A 19,269-nucleotide genomic window follows, 5' to 3' on the forward strand; every position below is an offset into this window, starting at 1 on the left:
TCTTGGTTTAAAAATGGCCTGTTTTATCTCACACTCACATTTCTAATTGATTTAAGCTTAGCTGCAGTGTGTCTATGTGCAGTCTATGCTGCAGTTTGGCACAGTCAGTTTACATTGCCCACTGAAGACAAACTGCTACACAGACATAACACCCTCCCTGACCAGGAGAGATAACACAAGTGAGAATAAAACTCTCTAACCCTTTTGTGGGTTTTTTTTGACATTTCCAAAACCAGTTTATCAGCCCTGCTCCACCACCCCACACACTAAAAGAGGAACGGAAAAGTGATTGCAGCTTAAATTACTCACCAGCACTGGGCCAGGTGCTCAGCAAGAATCACAGAGTCACAGAATACCAAGTTGGATTAGACCTCAAGGGTCATCTGGTCCAACCCTTAACCTTTAAGGGGATGGCGAAGGTCTCCAGTGTGTTGCTGTCAGACCGTTGGTCTAGCACGGCTGAGGGGCACAAGAACCAGTTTCTGCTGGCCCATTTCACCTGGGTTATGGTGTTGAGCCCTTTGGGTTGTGCCAATAACGCCTACCCCTGCAGACTCCTCTCACTGAGGTAATCGCCATGGCCATGGTCTCTGCCACACCAGACCTGAGTGCAGCAGCCTGGGCTGGGGTCACTGACTGCGCTGGGGGCTGCAGTGGGCAAGTAGCTATTACTCTGTGGCACTGTATTATATGGAAGCTCTTTGTAGAAGCTGTGCTCCAGAAGGAATGCTGGCAAAGCCATGCCCCTTCTAGGAGATGCAGAACAATTCCAGGAGCTTCCCTATGGAGCCCAAAGGAGTAGGCATCCACCCAAACCTGATTCACATCTAATGTAATTTCCTCAGCTGTGTAAATGGAAAAATACATTCTTCATTTCCTGTCCTAAATTACTCGCTAGAGGAGCTGTGTGTCATTAAATACTGTGGCAGAAAGTCAAAAGTAGCAGGGAAGTGGTACATTAAGGGTGTAGTTTGCACATACTGTGGTTAATATATCACGTAAATGCTTTCAAAAGGCAAGCAAAAAAAAAAGCTGCTGCAACAATCATGCTCTTATTACTAGTAAGTGGTTTACAATTCTAAATATTAATTGTAGCAGCTGTGTAATTACTTAAAAAATTGTAGCAGAGGTTTTTATACTCTCATTTATATTCTGTTATGTTTTTTCATACATGCAGAGGAGCTTTTATTGAGGCTTCTGGTGAATTGTGAGCACAGACTGGTTTGGTTTTACTGCATCTTTATGCTTTGTGTAAATATAGTTTACTGTATTTGCACAAATACTTGTATTGGATACATATATCCTAGTATCCAATACAAGTATTTGCACAAATACTTGTATTGGATACATATATCCTTGTATCCAATACAAGAAGTGGGTGCAATTCCTCACCCTTCCTTAAGAATGGGGCAGAATAGCTTACATTGTACTACTTTCTTTTCAAAAAAGTTAATTAAAAAAGTAATAAAGTATTCCAGGCAATTTTGATTTCCTTCTGTGGCAATTCTGTTGTGATTCTATTAGAAACATATATTCTGGAACTCAGTCTGTTAGAAATTTAGATCTTCTTTCCAAACTTCCTGGAAATTCAGACATTTATGGACAATGTGGGTGGCTACACAGCTGATGATATTAATGTACTTTTTCGAAGAAGATACTAGGAAATTACTGCAGAGAACTCAAGAGATGATGCAAGTAGTAACCAAAACCAGAACCTTGAGAAAATCATTATGGAGCTGGTAAGTTATTAAGTTAGTTTTGTTTTTAACATTTTGGGTTTTTTTTAATTTTTCCCTCTCTCAGTACTTCTATAAATATCAATGTCTTTGCTAGACAATTATTTTTGCTTCTCTAAAGATACTCTCTGTAAGGTGGTCTCTATTCTTGATTGCTCCAAAGGTGGCAAAGTGCATATTTTAATGAGTTTGTGGTGATCTGAACATTTCAGAACTGTGGGAAACAGTAGTTTCTTATATTTCTTAATATACTGAAGTAGTTAAGAAATATAAAAACACAGAAACAGAAATAAGCTTGTTACATAAATGTAATCAAAATATATCTTGTCGTTTTGACTCACTCCTGCAATTTTGTAGATAGTTGGAAGAAGAATCAAGTGTTTACCTAAAATGGTGGAAATTTTGTCTGTGAACTGGTTAGAACTTTAAAACGGGATCCCACTCCCATTTCCTTCACTTAGGTCTCTACAGATAGTTATCTACATACCCATTTCATTTCTTGGCTTTCATTACAGTCAGTGGAAATCAAGGACAGCATAGATAGAGCTGTCTAGTGGCAGTTTACTTGCCTCAGGGCATTTAAGAAAAAACACATATCTAGGAGGAGAGACAGAAAACTGCACCCTACTGGAGCAGCTGCTGCAGGGTACTTTAAGGTCTCTGAAATTGCAGTGTATATTCTGAATACCGTCCTTAGTCAATACAGTCAAGGGAATCCACAGGACAAGTCAGTTTCGTGGAACATAACACCTCCTGTCTGTTCAAGAGAACAATAGCTGCATTTCATTTCTGGTACTCATACAGTGGATTGTCTTATGAGAACATTGATCAAGATGGACTAAAAACAACAGCTCTGGAAATGTTTTCACTTGCATTATCCCAGAATTGTAGGCATGAAATATTTCCAATTATAACTACTTTCATTCTCCTTGGGCAAAGTATTCAAAAGATTTCAGACCTAGGGTACTGCCTGTTCCTCAAAGAGCTATGAGATGCTGAATGCTGTGTAGTAGAAGTTATAAATGAGGATTTTTTTCCAGCCAACCTTATACAGTTTCCAGTCCCTTACAATGACAGTCGCTCTTTCACAAACACTCCTTTTGTCTGTTCAAGGAAGAAGTCACGATCTGGCACGTCTTTACTTAAGTATACAAAAAAACCCAACTTAGATATGGATCAAATTGCATCTGTTACTTGTTATAGGTTTTCATAACTTAGAATCTATTGTTGGATTTTTTTCTCTCTCATTTGAAACAGTATTTTCAAAAGCTTGAATAATTACATTGAAACCTTTTCCAGGAAGCTGGTTAGAAAGAAGACATTTTAATGAAAATACTGCTTTATTTAAAAACACATAATCATTAATCATGAACTGTTGTAGCTGCCACTGCTTTTACTTTGTTGTCTTAATTGAAGAGCTTTCTAAATCAGCAGAATTCTACACAGAGGATGTGGTCTCAGATTATTTGTAACTCCCGAACTATTTTCAGTGCAAGTTAACAGCATCCTGGAAAAAAAAAATAAAAATAAAGTGACATTTTGTTCTTCAATGCTGCAAAGCAATACCTCTTCTGAGAAAACAGAAAATGAATGGTCCACAAAAATGTGTAAATTCACAAAAGCTTTCTTTTTATTGCAATGAAATTTCCAGGGTGGAAAATTTGGAAGATCTAACAAAGCTGAATCTATTTTTGTTGAATAATAACCTCATCAAGAATACAGAGGTGAGTCTGGTTTCCTTCTTATGATTTTTTTTAATTCATATAATGCATGGTATTTTTATAGTATAGTATATAAATGTGTCTAGTAAGTAGGGCTGACTTTTAGAATTACTGAACCGCAGAAAGGAAAATTTTAAACTTTAATTTGTAAGAATTAAGGCTGAAACATTATTTGGAACTGATTGGCTGTCAAAGTTTTCTGCATATGCAGAGTTAACTGAATCACTCATTTTTCAAGACCTCTGAGATTCTTAATGAGGACTTTCTTTTTTTTTTTCAGTTTTCTTGTAACTGCAGATTTTTGTCTGCACTTCAGCATTATGTAAAAGGCTCATCATGCACTTTTTATTTCAGTGTCTGGATTTTTATTTTTTTATAACTTGGAGAAATTAACTCCTGTTCAGGAGAAGCTTTATTCTAGATTTTTCTCATGCTGTCATATATCAAATTAGCTCCTATGAAAACTTAGTTTCTCCCTATACTAACCTCTGAGTTGGAGGCTAGTCCAGAACCAGCAAGAGCTCTGTGATTAGCAGTTTGACATGTAACAGGAGAAGAAATGTGTAAATGTCCATCTCTACCAAAAGACCGCTAGCTTTCAGAATTACCTGACTCTTTGCACCCCAAAAAGGAGACAGAATTGGCTGCAGCTTCGACCAATGGGAGAGTACATGAAAAAAAGGCAGGGGGAGATACTGATGCCAAGATAAAAGTAGTTAGAATGGAAGGAGATGCTGATAGGGTGAATGAGACCAAATCAGTGAACCTTAAACCCACAAAAGAGAGGAAAGAGAAACTGATGCTGAGCGTGATGATAGGGGAGGAAAGGGAAGACTGAGAAATTACAGCTGACAAAGTACACTTGTAAAGGCAGTAGGGTGTTTCCAGGAATTACTATTTATTAGCGAGGATACTACAAACCCTGGTGGCATCTCATTGCAAAGAACTGCCGTGTCATGGAGAGAAATGACTGACATCAATGATATAGTTTTCATGATATCCCAAGGCCAAGACATGGGCCAAAAGCTCGTGAGTACTTGTGACATGAGGCATGATCTGTTAAGTTTCTCATGCACAGCTGTGAAACTAAGGCTGGGGGACTAAGTTTATTTTCATTGCAGTATCATTTACAGAGGCTTTCCAAGCTAATTCCCATTTGGCAAAATGCATTCTCTCTTTCCATGTCAAAAGCAACCTATAGTTTACAACAGAGGCCAACATTGTTTAGACTCCAGTCAAATTTGGTTTTACATTTGAATGATCTGCCTCCTAGCCTACAGGCTTGTCAGCATCTGCAGTCCTGTATTAGATTAAAATTGTATTGTTTAAAACATTCACAGGGCTTACATACTTGGCAAAATTTGCAAGTTGTCAACCTCTCTGGGAACTTAGTAGAAAATACAGGAAGGTGATATCAGTCTGGCATTTCTAGCATGAGCATTCTGCTTTACTATCAAGGATTTATGTATATGGTTTAATCTTTCTCCCATTCAATACGAATTTCCTACCAGCTTGCATGGTTCAGAGTTATATACAATACACACAGCCCTAATCATCCTGAAGTCTGTGTAAACACTCCCTAGGGCTCATCTTTATTTACTCCACACTCCTTTCCATTGATGTAGCCATGTCAAATAAGACAGAAAATAGGTATCGGTGGGACCTGTGCATATATTCATTTCTCTGTTTCACTGACTTTAATATAAAGGGCTTTTAGTTTACACCTAAATCAAGCCTGTTTGGTTATAAATGGAAATGAAAATAATGACTGCACATGTAAGCAGACACTAGAGAATCTGATCATTTTTCTTAGTTTATCTTTATCTGTTAAAAAATAAAATAAAATCTTCAAAATGCTAACCTTGCATTTTGAGTGGAAATGGAAAATAATATCCTGTATGTATGATGTCATTGCTTGTGCTAATCAGTCTTCAGAATAATCAACAGCCAAGTTTCTAGGACACTTAATGTGTTGCAGGGGATCCATTTCCAATTTCAGTTCTGCCAGGTTCATATTTATTTGAATATCATGTCGCAAGCATTAATGCTTTGACCAATGTGCTCTTAAATGGGACTGCACCAAGAAGAAGGCCATAGAGATCCATTTCAGAACAGTGTAATAGGTAAGATACTCATTTAATGTGGTAAACTAAGTTTTGAGATATTGCTTTTAGTCATCCGGTACAGATGTTTGCAGAGGACCTTCCTGCTGACTTCCCAGATTCTTATGGTTCTTGCCTATTGTAGTTGATACTGTAAACACTTCCAAAAGGTCTGCATTTTGGAGGTGAGAAACACTGTTCTCACCCAGCTCTCAAGTTACTGTGGGTTTTGTGGGTTTATTTGTCGGGTTTTATGTGTTTTTTTTCCATGATTTCCAACTGATTAGTTTGTTCCCCTTGCTTTAAGAGCAGTATAAGTAACATGTGATCCCTAATGTAAGTATTTTTCATCTGGTCCTTCTGTCATTAATGAACTGCTCTCTTTAGATAACTGCAAGTATTTTTGTAACTTGTTTAAAGATCAACATTTTTTCCCAAGTAACATGCAGGTAGGACAAGAGGTAATGGCCTCAAGCTATGGCAGGGGAGGTTTAAATTCGATATTAGGAAACATATCTTCACCAAAATGGTGCTCAGGCATTGGAACAGGCTGCCAAGGGACATGGTGGAATCACCTTCCCTGGAAGTGTCCAAAAACTCTGTAGATGAGGCCCTTAGTGCCATGGTTTAGTGTTGGACTTCGCAGTCCTGGGGTAATGGTAGGACCTGATGATCTTAAAAGTCTTTTCCAACCTACTTGATTCTATGATTCTATAATGGATCAGAGTCAGACTGTCTTTGCATCAGCGAGCTGCAGTTATTCTAAAATGAAAAGACCCATATCACAAATTTTATGTAGTTTGTAAACGTACCTAGTAAGTCATTAATGTACTTTGAGTGAGCTCTTTGTACATATGTCTATACAAATACAAGCTAAAAAAAATTGCTGATTATGTAAATAGGACCCCTTAAAAGTACTTTGATCAACACCCAACAGAATCTTTTGATCAAGGCTGCACAGACCAAAGACTCTACCAGTGCAGGCACATGCCTTTATGGTTTTATCTTCCTCCTTTGCTTGCCATATGGAGGTCAGGTAGAATCTAGGAAGCAGACATGTGCTTCTATCACCTCATCTCTCTGTCAGAATTGCCTATATGCATATATGAATATTCTAAATAATATTCATATTGGGGTGTGTAGGCAGAGTGAGTTTTGCTGCTTTCTTTAAGAATTTTATGAAAGCTTTATACTTGGGAGCCAAATCCTTGCTTGTTATTCAAAAGGTATGAGTAGTTTGTTCTCTTCCATTGCCTAATCTCAACTCTATAGCAGCTTGATTGATCCTGAAGATTTACCTCCTAAAAAAAGAATGAAAAAGAGTTTTGCTTCCCTAAAGCAGAGAGTAATTACTATGCCACACAGTGATCAAACCTGGGGATAAAAATGATCCCTGCCCTGAGGTGTCTGAAAAAGCTGAACTTCTATTTAAATTGTACCCTCTAGCTCACTTTTCATTGTTGAGACTTGCATCATAATGAAGTCACATTGAGGGATTGGTCCTGCCTGGGTGAAACAATGGTCTATTGACATGAATAGGATTGGGATATGAGCCAGTACACAACAGAGTATGTGCAGTTTCTCAGAGCAGAGCTGTTCCTTTGAACAAGTAATTCAGCTTTTTCTATTGATAATCAAGAGTTTGAATTTATTAAATTAATTTTCTGGTTTGATGTTTTCAGGTATGCTTTTTAGTACTCATTTAGAGAGCTTATCTTTTGAGGAAACAAATAAAATAATTTTCCTACTATACTCTAACATAACCTCTTGTTTCTGAATCCTAATAGGGTCTTTTTATCAGCTGGAATGTGAATTGGCCAAGCTGCAAACACTGGGTAAAACATCAAGTAATAGATCTCTAAGGAGTAAGAATCTGGAAACCGAAAATTCAGTTCATGATAATGAAGGTACAGAAAAGACATGTCTTGAAAAGGCATTCTCACAAAAAATAAATGCACTGGAAAAAAAAGAATAACATTCAAGGACAAAAAACTGAATAAGCATGTTCAGTGAATTGTACAAGAACAGTATTCTGGTATTTTCAGACATTAAGTAAGATGGTGGCATGTGGTTAGAAGATTAGTGACAGGACTTGAAGCCTGTCTCAGATTTGGTTTTTATAAGGTCCAAACTAGGAGTATTGAAAATATCAATAAAGTCACAGCTCTTACATGGACTGAATTATCGGATCCAGGCCAGCTTCCAATAGACAGATGCTGTCATTCCCATTACTGGTGCTCTCAGTACATAGGAAGAGGATTGAACAAAGACAGCTGGGATGTGTGGTTATATTGGACCAATGCTTGGAAAAGTTTTCTGGGCCTTTCTGGACCTCTAACTGTAGAGATCCAGCAATGTGCTGTGTTTTGGGTTTTTTTGTTTGCTTGTTTCTGGGTTCTATTTTTTTTTTCCCTGTATGTAATTCCAGTGGCTTCTTGTCATTCTTGATTCTGTTTTAGGACTTTGTGAATCAAATTCACTGTAAATTCAATGACCAGCACAAAGTCTCTACACTGAGAATCCTTCATAATAGGGCATGTGGAGGATATCAGTAATGCCATAGACCTAGTTCTGAATGCCAGCATGGGTCTGAAGCTCATTCAACATAATTTTTATGATGAAGGAATTGGATTACTTTCTTCTGATGAGTAGAAAGCTGTCTGTTCTCTCTTTGGCATTCTACAGGACAGCAAAGCATATCATTCATCTGACAAGTTCCTGGTTTGTCTTTGCATCAAAGATCAATGAACACTGTTCCAAAGAGTCTGTAGTGCATCAGGCCCTAGAAGAATTGAATCATTTGGGTGGAAATAGTACACCGAAGTAGTACTGTTTTAAAGCCTGTTAATAAAGACAGGGAAAGACTGTGGATCATCTCAAGGATGGAACAACTGATAGAGGCATGGAAGAATTAAAACATACTGTAAAATTTGTTTCTGCTACTTGCCACTGATTTCATGCCATTGCCTCACACTGCACCGAAGTCCAGCACACATTAATGCTGCAATCATTATGAATGCTAAATAGCAAACTATGACCCTTTTTTACTTGAGGGTCATTAACTTCAGGTGATTCCCTGAAGTTAATGATTGCAGAACAACATGGAAGATGAAGTGGATGAAGCTTGGTATTAGGCAACAGTACAGGACCTGTATATCCACACATTAGGACCAGTGTACCTACAGTTGTAGTCTAGCATCATCTACCACTTACAGATAAAAAAAAAAAAAATAAAAATCTTTCTGTTATTATTCATTTGCCTAAATTTGTTGTTAAAATAATAAAAAATAAGAATTATGTTCATCTGTCCTGTTACGTTTTTCCAGGCAGAATTTTAAAAGATTTCCAAGTAGAAATGAAGAAAAGTTTGAATTTAGTAGTACAATTCTTGTTGATGCAATTGGAAATAGATTTATTACAAGGATCTGGATTATCTTGAAGCATCTGTGCTCTGCAGACCACATTTACAGACAGCTGATAAGAAAAGAAACACTCTCCCCTGTCCTTCTCTTGCTCTGGGACCACACAGACTTTCTGTTGCCTTTATTTTGTCATTACTTATTTATGAAGGTCTCAATTTTTAAAAAGATAAGAGAATAAGAAAGCTATCCAATTGCTTTTTTAAATAGTGATAATGGCTATTCTAAATTCCTACACAGCTTTACTTGTAAAGAAGCGTTAAAGGTTGCTTACATAATCTTTGTCTGAATAACCTTGATGCTCGTTTGAGGGGAGATTAAAATTTAGACTGGCAGCATTTCAAGGACTGTTTTCTGCTTGAGTACTCCAAGCTGATCCACCTCAGGTATACCTTCTTTTTGTGTTCAGGGATGTTTGTTAGAGCTGCAGGTAGTCTTGTATACAGTTTCTATTTGAGGTTGCTTATAAATAGCATTCTGCTTACTTTTAATGCCACTTTCTCAAGCAAAGGATCTTTTTGTTTTGGCAAGGAGAAATTAATAAATTACTTTTCTAGGGATGAAAGCCAAACCAAAGGTTTTCCGATGAGTAATCTTAGTACAGAATCTTTTTGAAAATGAGAAATATCTTTATTAGTTGTAGCAACTATTTTGACTGTTGTATCTTCTTTTTTCAGAAAACTTCCCATTGATTGAAAAACTGGGAAACCTACAGCATTTCTAGGATGGTTCTTTCTAAGGTGTCTGATTACCCCATCATTTTTAAAGAATCTTACAGTAGCAGATGTCAGTATGGGAGTTTACCATCTTCCTAATCAGACAGAGAAAATGGCCACTTGTTTTTAAGTTATTTGTGTATAGGGGAATAGGTGAGCTTCTGCCCCCAGGTTTCTGGCTGTAGAAACTGTTGTAGTTTCTTGCAAGCTATGCTAACTTTATCCATGACTGTGCTTACTAGCATGGATCTGCTCATTTGCATAGCAAAGAAGGATCTAAACAGGTTTTAAATATGACAGTGTAAATAGAGAAAAGGAATACAATGAATCACAATTTATAATATATTGATATTTTATGCTTAACTTTGAATGGAGCATTTGAATAAATAAGGTAAATGTATTTCTCTTCACTTGAGAGAGCAAAGTTAAAATGAAACAGGCTAAAGGTATTGCTTCTGATTCTTCTGAATAGGAAGCAGATGAAAATAATGCAGATAGCACTGGCAAAAAGTGCAAAACAAGACGAAAATATTATTAACTTAGTGCTCTGCATTTCTGTACACAGGTTTAGTTCTTGTTACATAGTTCAATCACAACTCTGGACCTAGGAACTTCAGAGCATGCAGTTTCAGGGGAATGAAAATAAATTTCATCTTTAGAGCACACAATCAAGAGGCTGAAATCTAAGAAGTTTCAAGTATTTCTGTAAAAAGAAGTTTTCAGTGTAGCAGACTAAGTGCCAGAATTTCAAGAGATATTGTTAGCACTGGCCTGTGAGCAAAGTTAACTTTGTGATTATAAGAACAGATACATTTTGTAAAGTATTAAATGATTTAGGATTATGAAGAAGCGTTACCCAGATAGAGGTAGCTTGATGCTCCCCAAAGTCCCTGTGCCTGGTGTTTCTATGACTGGTTCTTGTACTTCAGAGGTCTGTAGCTTGGTAGAAGATACCAGTCACGAGAGTTGGTTGAGATGTTTGCTGTTAGACTCTGGTTCTTACCTCATCTGTTCCTAATATGTGAAAGTTTACTTTAGACATATAAATGCATGTATGATTTCTGTGTGTAGAAATCAGAGCTGAGAGCTTGAAGGGAGCTGCAGACCTTTATAATGTGGAAAGCAAAGCCTTATCTCCCTAAGTGAGAGCAGGTATCTTCTGATCTCAGGATATTTTAGCTGCTGAGATCGAAACAAATTCCCTGGGATTCAGAGCATGCCCATTCTGAGATGCAATACATCAGTTAATGGCATAACATGACTCAGCATGGTTTTTAGGGTTGGTATTTTTTGTTTGTTTGCTTGAGGATCTGGGGGGGTGGGTTTCTGACCCAGAAACAGCATAGCCACAAGAAGCATTTAGAGGTGGGCAGAGATAATCTTGGGGATCTATGTGAATCGTGAAATCATAGGATGACTTGTGTTGGAAGGGACCTTAAAGATTTACAACCCCCTGTTACAACCCCCAGTTACAAACCCCTGCCATGGGCATGGACACTTTCCACCAGCCCAGGTTGCTCAAAGCCCCATTCCAACCCGGCCTTTTAACACCTGCTCCAGGGAAGGAGCAGCCACAGCTTCTCCGGGCAGCCTGTGCCAGTGCCTCGCCACCCTCATAGTAAAGAATTTCTTCCTAATAGCTAATCTAAATCTTCCCTCTTTCAGTATAAAGCCATCCCCCCTTGTCCTATCCCTACATGCTCTTGCAAAAAGTCCCTCTCCAGCTCTCTTGCAGGCTCTGTTAGGTACTGGAAGGCTGCTCTAAGGTCTCCCTGGAGCCTTCTGTTCTGCAGGCTGAACAACCCCAACTCTCTCAGCTTGTCTTCCTAGGAGAGGTGCTCCAGCCCTCAGATCATCTTTGTGGTCCTCCTCTGGTCCTGCTTCAACAGCTCCACATCCTTCTTGTGTTGGGGCCCTGAAAGCTGGACGCAGTACTGCAGGTGGGGTCTCATGAGAGCAGAGTAGAGGGGGAGAATCACCTCCCTCGACCTGCTGGTCACACTTCTTGTGATGCAGTCCAGGTTATGGTTGTCTTTCTGGGCTGCAAGTTCATACTGATGGGTCATGTTGAGCCTCTTCTCAACCAGCACCCCTGAGTTTTTCCTCTTAGGGTGCTCCCAATCCCTTCTCCACCCAGCCTGTATTTGTGCTTGGGATTGTCCTGACCAAGATGCAGGACCTTGCACTTGGCCTTGTTGAACTTCGTGAGGGTGGCACTGTCCCACCTCTCCAGACTGTCCAGGTCCCTCTGGATGTCATTTCTTCCTCCAGTGTGTCAACAGCACCACACAGCTTGGTGTCTTTGGCAAACTTGCTGAGGGTGTGCTCCCACTGTCCATGTTGCTGATGCAGGTGTTAAACAGCACCAGTCCCAATACTAACCTCTCAGGAACACCACTTGTTTCCGTGCTCTGTATGTGCATACAGTGTGCTGCACTGTGGACAGAAAAATGCTGTTGTTTGGTAAAGGATAGCACAGAAGAGAGCAAGCTACTCTCTTCCCCCTGCACCCCTTCATCATTTTTCTATTCATCTTTCTTCTGTTTTTTTCCTCTGTTCTCTTCATATTTCTTTGTGTTACCTCTACTCCATTCTCCGCATCTTTATGCCATCTATGGCAAAGGCATGACTAGAGCTTTCTATTTTTTTCATCATGTTCTTGTCCTTTCCTTGCCCTTTTTCTTTCTGTTGCAGATTGTCTCTTCTCATTCACCAGTACTCATCAGTGCCCCCCACTAGTTTGTGGGGGCTGTTGCAAGACTAATTTGGAAGTTGCCATAGTAACAGCTGCAGCATCTGTATTTACTGCCTTTGGCATAGATTGGCTCAGTGGTTTCTTCAGACATTTGTTTTGTAATTTTCATTTGTATTGTTTGAACACAGTATCATTCTTCCTAACAGTGCTAGCACAAAGCTTAGCACGGGTTTCAGTTCTTTCAGCCTCATATCTAGCAATACAGCACCCCAGGTCCTGTCTTGCAAGCCTTGTCCTCACTCTAGATCACTGCCTCCTTTGTCATTAATCTTATATTTCATTCTAGTCCATTTATCTCCAGATACCTATCCCTAAACATCAGGTCCCTCTAGCAGGGATCCTAGTTGTCAGACCAGTCATAACCCTGGAAACTTTCAGTCCTATCCCAATGACCCCTTTCATCTCCAGACAATAAAAGAGCCAGGCAGATGGTACATTTTATTTCATGCTGAGTAAGAACTTATGAATAGAACTAGAAAGTATATTCACAGATCCACAGAGTGGTTGAGGTTGGAAGGTGCCTCTGGAGGTCACTGTGCCCAACCAGCCTGATCAAGCAGGGTTACTTAGAGCAGGCTCCACAGGACCCTGTCCAGACAGCTTTTCAGTATCTCCAAGAATGGAGATATTTCAGGTAAGGAAGTTTTCATTCTGACTTATGAAGGCAAAGAATAGAAAGTAGGAAAATTATTTCAGGGCAACTCTTCTCTAGTCCCTATTGCTCTCCTTTTCTTATTTTCAGCATTTTGCACACCTGACTTTCTCCTTTTGCTCTGAGAAGACATCAGATTTTTTGGCACAAGATTGTATCTTCAAATGCATTATCTATTGCTCTGTTTTGCTTTATTAGTGTTTATAGCATGCTAGTTTGCAGAGGCCCCACTGAGGTTCCTTTTTGTAGTGTTAAACACTATATAAGCATACAGAATATGGGCCCTGTCCCACAGAGCTAACGATCTGATTTTCTTGTTCACTTCTCATTCTGTTGGAATAATTATTATTCATTATTCTTCACATTCCCTGCCTGCCATCCCTTACCATAATTCACAGCTATATTTTCATGCTGCTTAAATTTGTTTACATTTTTAAGGGATGGTCTCAGCCAAATAAAGATACTTGGCCCTGCCTTTAATCTTTGCAGCAGTTTGACAGGAAAAAACCACTTTTCTCCTCTGTAACAGTCTAAGTGAATGTCCCAGAACAGAGTTTCTGAAACAATAAACTGAGGCAGAAGGCAAAACCGGCAGTGATCCTGAGAAGTCACTCAAGCATGGTAATTCAAATTTTGGAAAGATCTTGTAAAACATGTGCTGCACGGCTTGTACAATTGCTGTTACAGAAAGGACATGTCATAAATACTGCAGATGGCCATGAGGTGGCATGTGCAGCCTTGGAAGGAGCTCTGAAACTGCTGAAATCTGTCCCAGTGGCGTTTCTGTGTATTAGGAAGTGCCGCAGAGAGCCTCAGCTGCTGGGAGTAATTCCCACAGACATTTGAAGCATGTATGAGAGATGTCCTCAAGTGAGAATTAATCAGATACATCTGATCTTTTCTAGATGAGTGAGGGAAGACACAAACACATTGGGTCAATCCTTGCCCAGGACAAGGCGCAGAAGGGCGAAGCATCGGTCATGTTGTGTGACTCTGTCATTGCAGTGGTTTAGGAACGACCAAATTTCAACCAAATCTGAAAAAGTATAGAAGCCTTAGAGATAATTAAGTATTTATTATTTTTGTAGAAATGTGGCTTAAACTAAATTAGGACACCTTTCCTTCATCTCCTTCTCCCCAGAAAGAAAAGAGATTTTTCTCAGCTTTTCTAGGGTTCATTTAGCATCAGCCAACAGGGCAGCCAGCATGGACTTCTGGCAAGTTTGCCATCAAACTTCTGCTTGGCCTTGGTGTCCTAGGAAGCCTGGAGAAGCTGGGTTTACTGCAGTATGGAAGAAAGAGTTTGGAAGACGCAAGTCCAAAGAACACTTGGCTTCACATGTTCCACTGTTCCTGAAATTACCTGTATTTCAGATTTCACTGGTTTTAAATATTGACAGGAGCAAATGATCTTTAGTTGTTTGACTGAAATTGTGAGATGTGTAGTTTTGAAAGAAGATATTTTATTCTCATATATATAGATTGTATTCTTATAAAATATATTTTATTCTTAGCTGGTATTGTGAACAAGTTTGTTTTGATTTTCTATTTATTTTTACAAACATATAATGCTGCTTTTTCCCTCATCTAACTTCATAACTTGCTGCAGAGATAGAAGCACTCATTTCAGACTCTGAGTTACTCTGTTATTCACAAGAGAGTACAGGAAAGTGGGATGTTCAGCTCTGGGGAAAGGAAGGAGACAGCTGAATCCACTGATGAGTCAGATTTGCCTGGTCCCATAGTCCAGTGTTAGGCTGCTCTACTGTGATTCTTGGCCCTTGGGAATTTCAGTGCATAGGTGTACTTCTGTTGACTCTAGCCAAAGTTCTGGATGTTACACAACCCATACAAGCAAAAGCATTTTGCAGTGCTTTGAATATGAGGCAATTAAACGAAGTTTCTAACAGATCTGTGTTACAAAAAGATTATTTCCTGACTTGATTGCTATTAATTTCCTAATCAAACCTGTCATATGTAATTAAAAATTAGAAACTTTACAAACTTCAAATGCCTTTTATTTTATATAGTTCAAAGATCAGTGTCTGTTTTCTATGTGCAAAATAATTGTGGAAGAGGAAAAAAAGAAGCCCAGAAAGATTTATTCTGTCTCATGATTTGCAGCGTGATGATGAAGTTTTGAACATGGAAATGACAGTAAAGGTCAGTCCTTAGGTTGCTTTCTTGAATGAAAAAGAGAACAACAGTATTTTCAGAGCCTGAGGCCAATATTTAGTCAGGTACAGGTGAGGTATTGCTGCCAAATTTTCAGTAAAATAGATGTATTATGTAATTGTTACTTTGTTATTCAGGTTGGCCCATGACCTAAATCAAACACAAAAGTTAAAAATTAACATTTCCATTTGGGCTTGACTCTGATGTTGCTTACATTTACTCAACATCACTAGAACTTGTGTTTCTCTATCAATTACTCAGCAATCTGAATTACAGTTATTGAACGGAATCCTAATCGCATTCCTATTGTGTAAAATACATAATTTAATCAAGAAACAGTTTAAGAAGAATGCACCAGAGAATAGGGCTGTACATAAACTATCACCCTTTCCTTTGAATTTTATGAAGCCCATGACTTCATGCCTTTATGTCAGTTGTTCCTGAAAAGATTTTCTTTTTTTTGTCAGATTTGACATCTCAAGAATGAAGCCTAGGGGGAAAAAAACTGTAGCAGGCTACAGACTTTAGTTTCGGACATATATATTGTTATAGTAGCTGCACAGAAAAACACTTCTTCAGGTGGGCATTTATATGCATAATTCTGGCATTGCATTCATATGCATAACTGTCATGTGGCACCTTCAGTAGTCCCCTTTTCTGATGGAGTACGCCTGCTAAATATCCGATACATGAAACTGAAATAGTTTTTGAACTGTCCCATTTTTAACTTTAGTTTGTGAGATGGTCTTATTTCTTATACTTGATGGTAACTGTAATATATATTACAGTTTAAAATATGTGATAATTATAATATATAATAATAATAAAACATGTAATATATAATATTACAGTTTAAAATAAACTTTTTGTTTTCTAAAGTTTATTTAGAGTCAGTGTTAGGAAAGACGAGAATAACAATTCTTTAGTTAATTTATCAAAGGGCCATCTTTCCACTGATCTGTGTTTGCAGTGAGATACTAGCATTCTCCTCTCACCTTGCCTTTTCCTGAGGATCTGTTGCCTGTCTCTGCTCAGCTTTACCCTTTCTATACTGCTTTTTCATAATGGAAGAGTTGCCAGTTCCTTAGAGTCAGCAGCATCTGTTCCCTTCTCCTGTGAACCAATTGTCTATCTGACTTCCCACCTCAGCCAGGTCACCTTAATTTCAGGGACCAGTCAGAGAATAGAGAGTTTTCAAATAAGTGAAAAGTCTTTTCAGTATTTTATGTTAGTTTGTACTTACATTTTATAGTCTTTTTATATTTTACTAGTGCGGTAGTATTGTATTTGCACTCCACCCGTTGGAGTTTTTTGATTTTAAAGGCTGCAGGTCTGGTAAGACTGTCATTTCTGTTTGACTTTTGGTCTAAGTTTAGAATTTCAATGGGAACAGCCTGAGCACGCTATAGGGCATCTCTAGACTTAAAAACCCTTCAAAAAATTATCACCAGCTTTAATGAGTTTACTTCCTTTAATAATATTCATGACCTGATGAGAAATTAAGCTCTAATTCTTTTTTTCTTTTTATGGAACATTTACTAGCATAAATGTTCTTGCATTGTGATGTGTGCTTACAAGACAAGACTGGGCCAGGATGCACACAGGGAAACAGAATGGGGGACTAAACTAGGGTCATGAATACTGTGCTATAATTATCAGCTCACAGTTTCAGTGCCTGTTCATATCATCTCCAATTTGAATCACGATATTACAGTGGTATTGCTATATCACCCGTCTGACCTTTATAATGGTCATTTCGTTTTAGCAAATAGAGTAACTTATCTGGAGCATACTAAGCCTCTCCCAACAGACCCAATAATGCGCATGGGGAGTCCCAGGCACTGGATCCCATTAAGTATATTTAAAGATTAAATGCAACTGATAACTTTAACTGAAGTTTCTTCTGCAACACTTTCAGCCATACAACTATTTTCAAAATTACACTGTCTTGTAGCCCAACCACAAATAATTTGATGTGAGCCATAACCACATGATGACTTTTGAGGGCATCAGAGACTTCAGCAAACTGCAGTTCTTCAACCTGAGCTGGAACAAGCTGAAAAATTCAAAGGGTGATATAATATTTCTAAATAATAATAATGTGTGATAAACACATTCCTAACATGCTCAGTCATGACATCATGCACAATCCATGGCATAGGGTACATATCAGCAATTGAAATTCCTGGGAAAGCATTCTAACCATGACCACAGTTCAAAAGGCTTAAAATCTGGTCCTCCACCTTATTAATTCTAAAGACATTTGCAGTGTAAGAAGCCTTATGATCATGCTATGGCATCTGTGTTCTCACAGTGCCTTCACTTCTCTTTGTAGTCACAGCCTAACCAAGTAAATGAGCTCTTGTGACTTTTTTTGCTGAGACATCTCTGAAGCATAATTCCTTTCTTTTTTTACTTCCCTTAAGCATTAAATTTATTGGTGGCCTGTGCCAGCTATCAAAATCTGAGCCCTGGCTTTAATTTTGCTGTCTCAGCTTCACTGAATTGCCTGTGGTAGGAGCAGAGACAGTTCCTAGCCTTGGTGATGCACATAGACAAATGTTAGCCTCTATTACTGCATGTACCTGCAGCTGTACAGCTGTGTTGGCTAGAGCTTTGGCAATACTCAGCCCTTTTACTGACTCTCATTCATTCCTATTGCCCAGCCAGGCTCTGGAACAAATGTTCCCCTCTCTCCTTTATTCCCTTTGAATCAGTACATTTCAACATTATTTAAAGGGCTCAGTGAGAATCCACAGAGTTAAACCTGACAAATTCGAGTCATTGAAAGACTTTTAACGAAGCTTTTTAAATTATTATTTAACACTAAAAAGTCGGGCAAACAGAAGAGAACATCTCTTTTATTATAACAACAAGCCGACAAAGGAACAGGACTCCATTGGGGTACCCAGGAACATCCTAGGTTGATGCCGGGTTGTCTGTGTGAGCTGTCAATTAAGCTTCAACTAATCTTTTCAATACACACTAAGATATAAAAAGGACAGTCTCAGTGAAGCTTCAAGAATACTGAACAATTTTTTAAAGAACAAAGACACTGGTGGCAAAGATAATGACAGAACTAGACTGATTCAGGACATTGCAGCCAGCTCCTTTGCTTTCCTTCTCTCTCAGATCAGTAGAGATTGGACCTGAGAATTTTTCATTAGAATATCATAGAATCATAATAGCTTAGTTTTATTTATTCTGCCAATTTTGAACCCAACTTTTTCTTGATGTCACGAAAGTATAATATTGAAATATATTAAAATATTAGTTCTCCTAGTAAACTCAATAAACATGAATTCTCTAATGCATATAGCAACCCCGTTTTTTAATACTGTCCCTTCAAGTATGCCCTGCCCTAAAATTTAGAGGCTTAGGCATATTTCATGTCTAAAGCCAAATGGACTTTGCCACGTGCATATTGAACTCTCTAATCCATTTCTCATGATCAGTCAGGACTAAAATTACACAGCTCTACTAAATCCCAATATGAAAAACAGATTGCAAGAAGAGAGCTAGTAGGTCTAATTTCAAACCACCAAACATCAAGAATAACTCTTTCAACATTGTCTCTTGCCTTGAAAGACTACCTAAAATTATAAACTAATTAAGCACTCACTTGATGAGCAGCTGGACTGAAGGAAAAAATGGTTTGCCTTATGAAAGAGCTTTGTCTTGGGGTTATTCAGTGCTTAATCAGCTGTGAGTTCTCAAAGTTTCTCAGATCATTCAGAATAAGACTCTCCTGGATACTCTAGTGTTAGGCATTGTAGCTGAGCCAGTATGGCAGCCTTTCCTTCACTAGGATCATCAGTTTAGAACTCTAATTCAGCTGCTCATTTCATGGAATTTGTAGAAGTCAAATAGTACTTGTCTGAAAAATTGGGCTGAAACTCACAAATAGATTTCAAAATTCCTGGTAAGGTTAGCAGATGGATATACAGACAGCACAGTCACATTAGCCTTGCTCCTGTAGGAAACCAAGCTAGC

The 19,269-nt window shown here is 38.4% G+C and overlaps 1 protein-coding gene across 1 annotated transcript in view; it reads left to right on the forward strand.

The window, feature by feature from the left end:
* The first annotated feature begins 410 nt into the window (after positions 1-410).
* LRRC9 (leucine rich repeat containing 9) overlaps positions 411-19,269 on the forward strand; it is a 33,241-nt gene continuing 14,382 nt past the window's right edge. Inside the window, 19 exon segments of the mRNA XM_061462772.1 lie at positions 411-568; positions 2,541-2,751; positions 3,320-3,460; positions 4,798-4,865; positions 6,703-6,707; positions 7,347-7,519; positions 7,522-7,559; positions 8,890-8,974; positions 10,280-10,365; positions 10,367-10,399; positions 12,411-12,492; positions 13,602-13,722; positions 13,814-13,926; positions 15,132-15,179; positions 15,181-15,307; positions 16,010-16,020; positions 16,653-16,697; positions 16,699-16,779; positions 17,231-17,377. Of these exon segments, the coding sequence (XP_061318756.1) occupies positions 411-568; positions 2,541-2,751; positions 3,320-3,460; positions 4,798-4,865; positions 6,703-6,707; positions 7,347-7,519; positions 7,522-7,559; positions 8,890-8,974; positions 10,280-10,365; positions 10,367-10,399; positions 12,411-12,492; positions 13,602-13,722; positions 13,814-13,926; positions 15,132-15,179; positions 15,181-15,307; positions 16,010-16,020; positions 16,653-16,697; positions 16,699-16,779; positions 17,231-17,377 (1,773 nt within the window).

Source organism: Pezoporus flaviventris, unplaced genomic scaffold, assembly GCF_033815535.1.
Source record: "Pezoporus flaviventris isolate CSIRO_AGI_PZ_B2104156 unplaced genomic scaffold, CSIRO_AGI_Pfla_v1 ptg000035l, whole genome shotgun sequence".
NCBI lineage: Eukaryota > Metazoa > Chordata > Aves > Psittaciformes > Psittacidae > Pezoporus > Pezoporus flaviventris.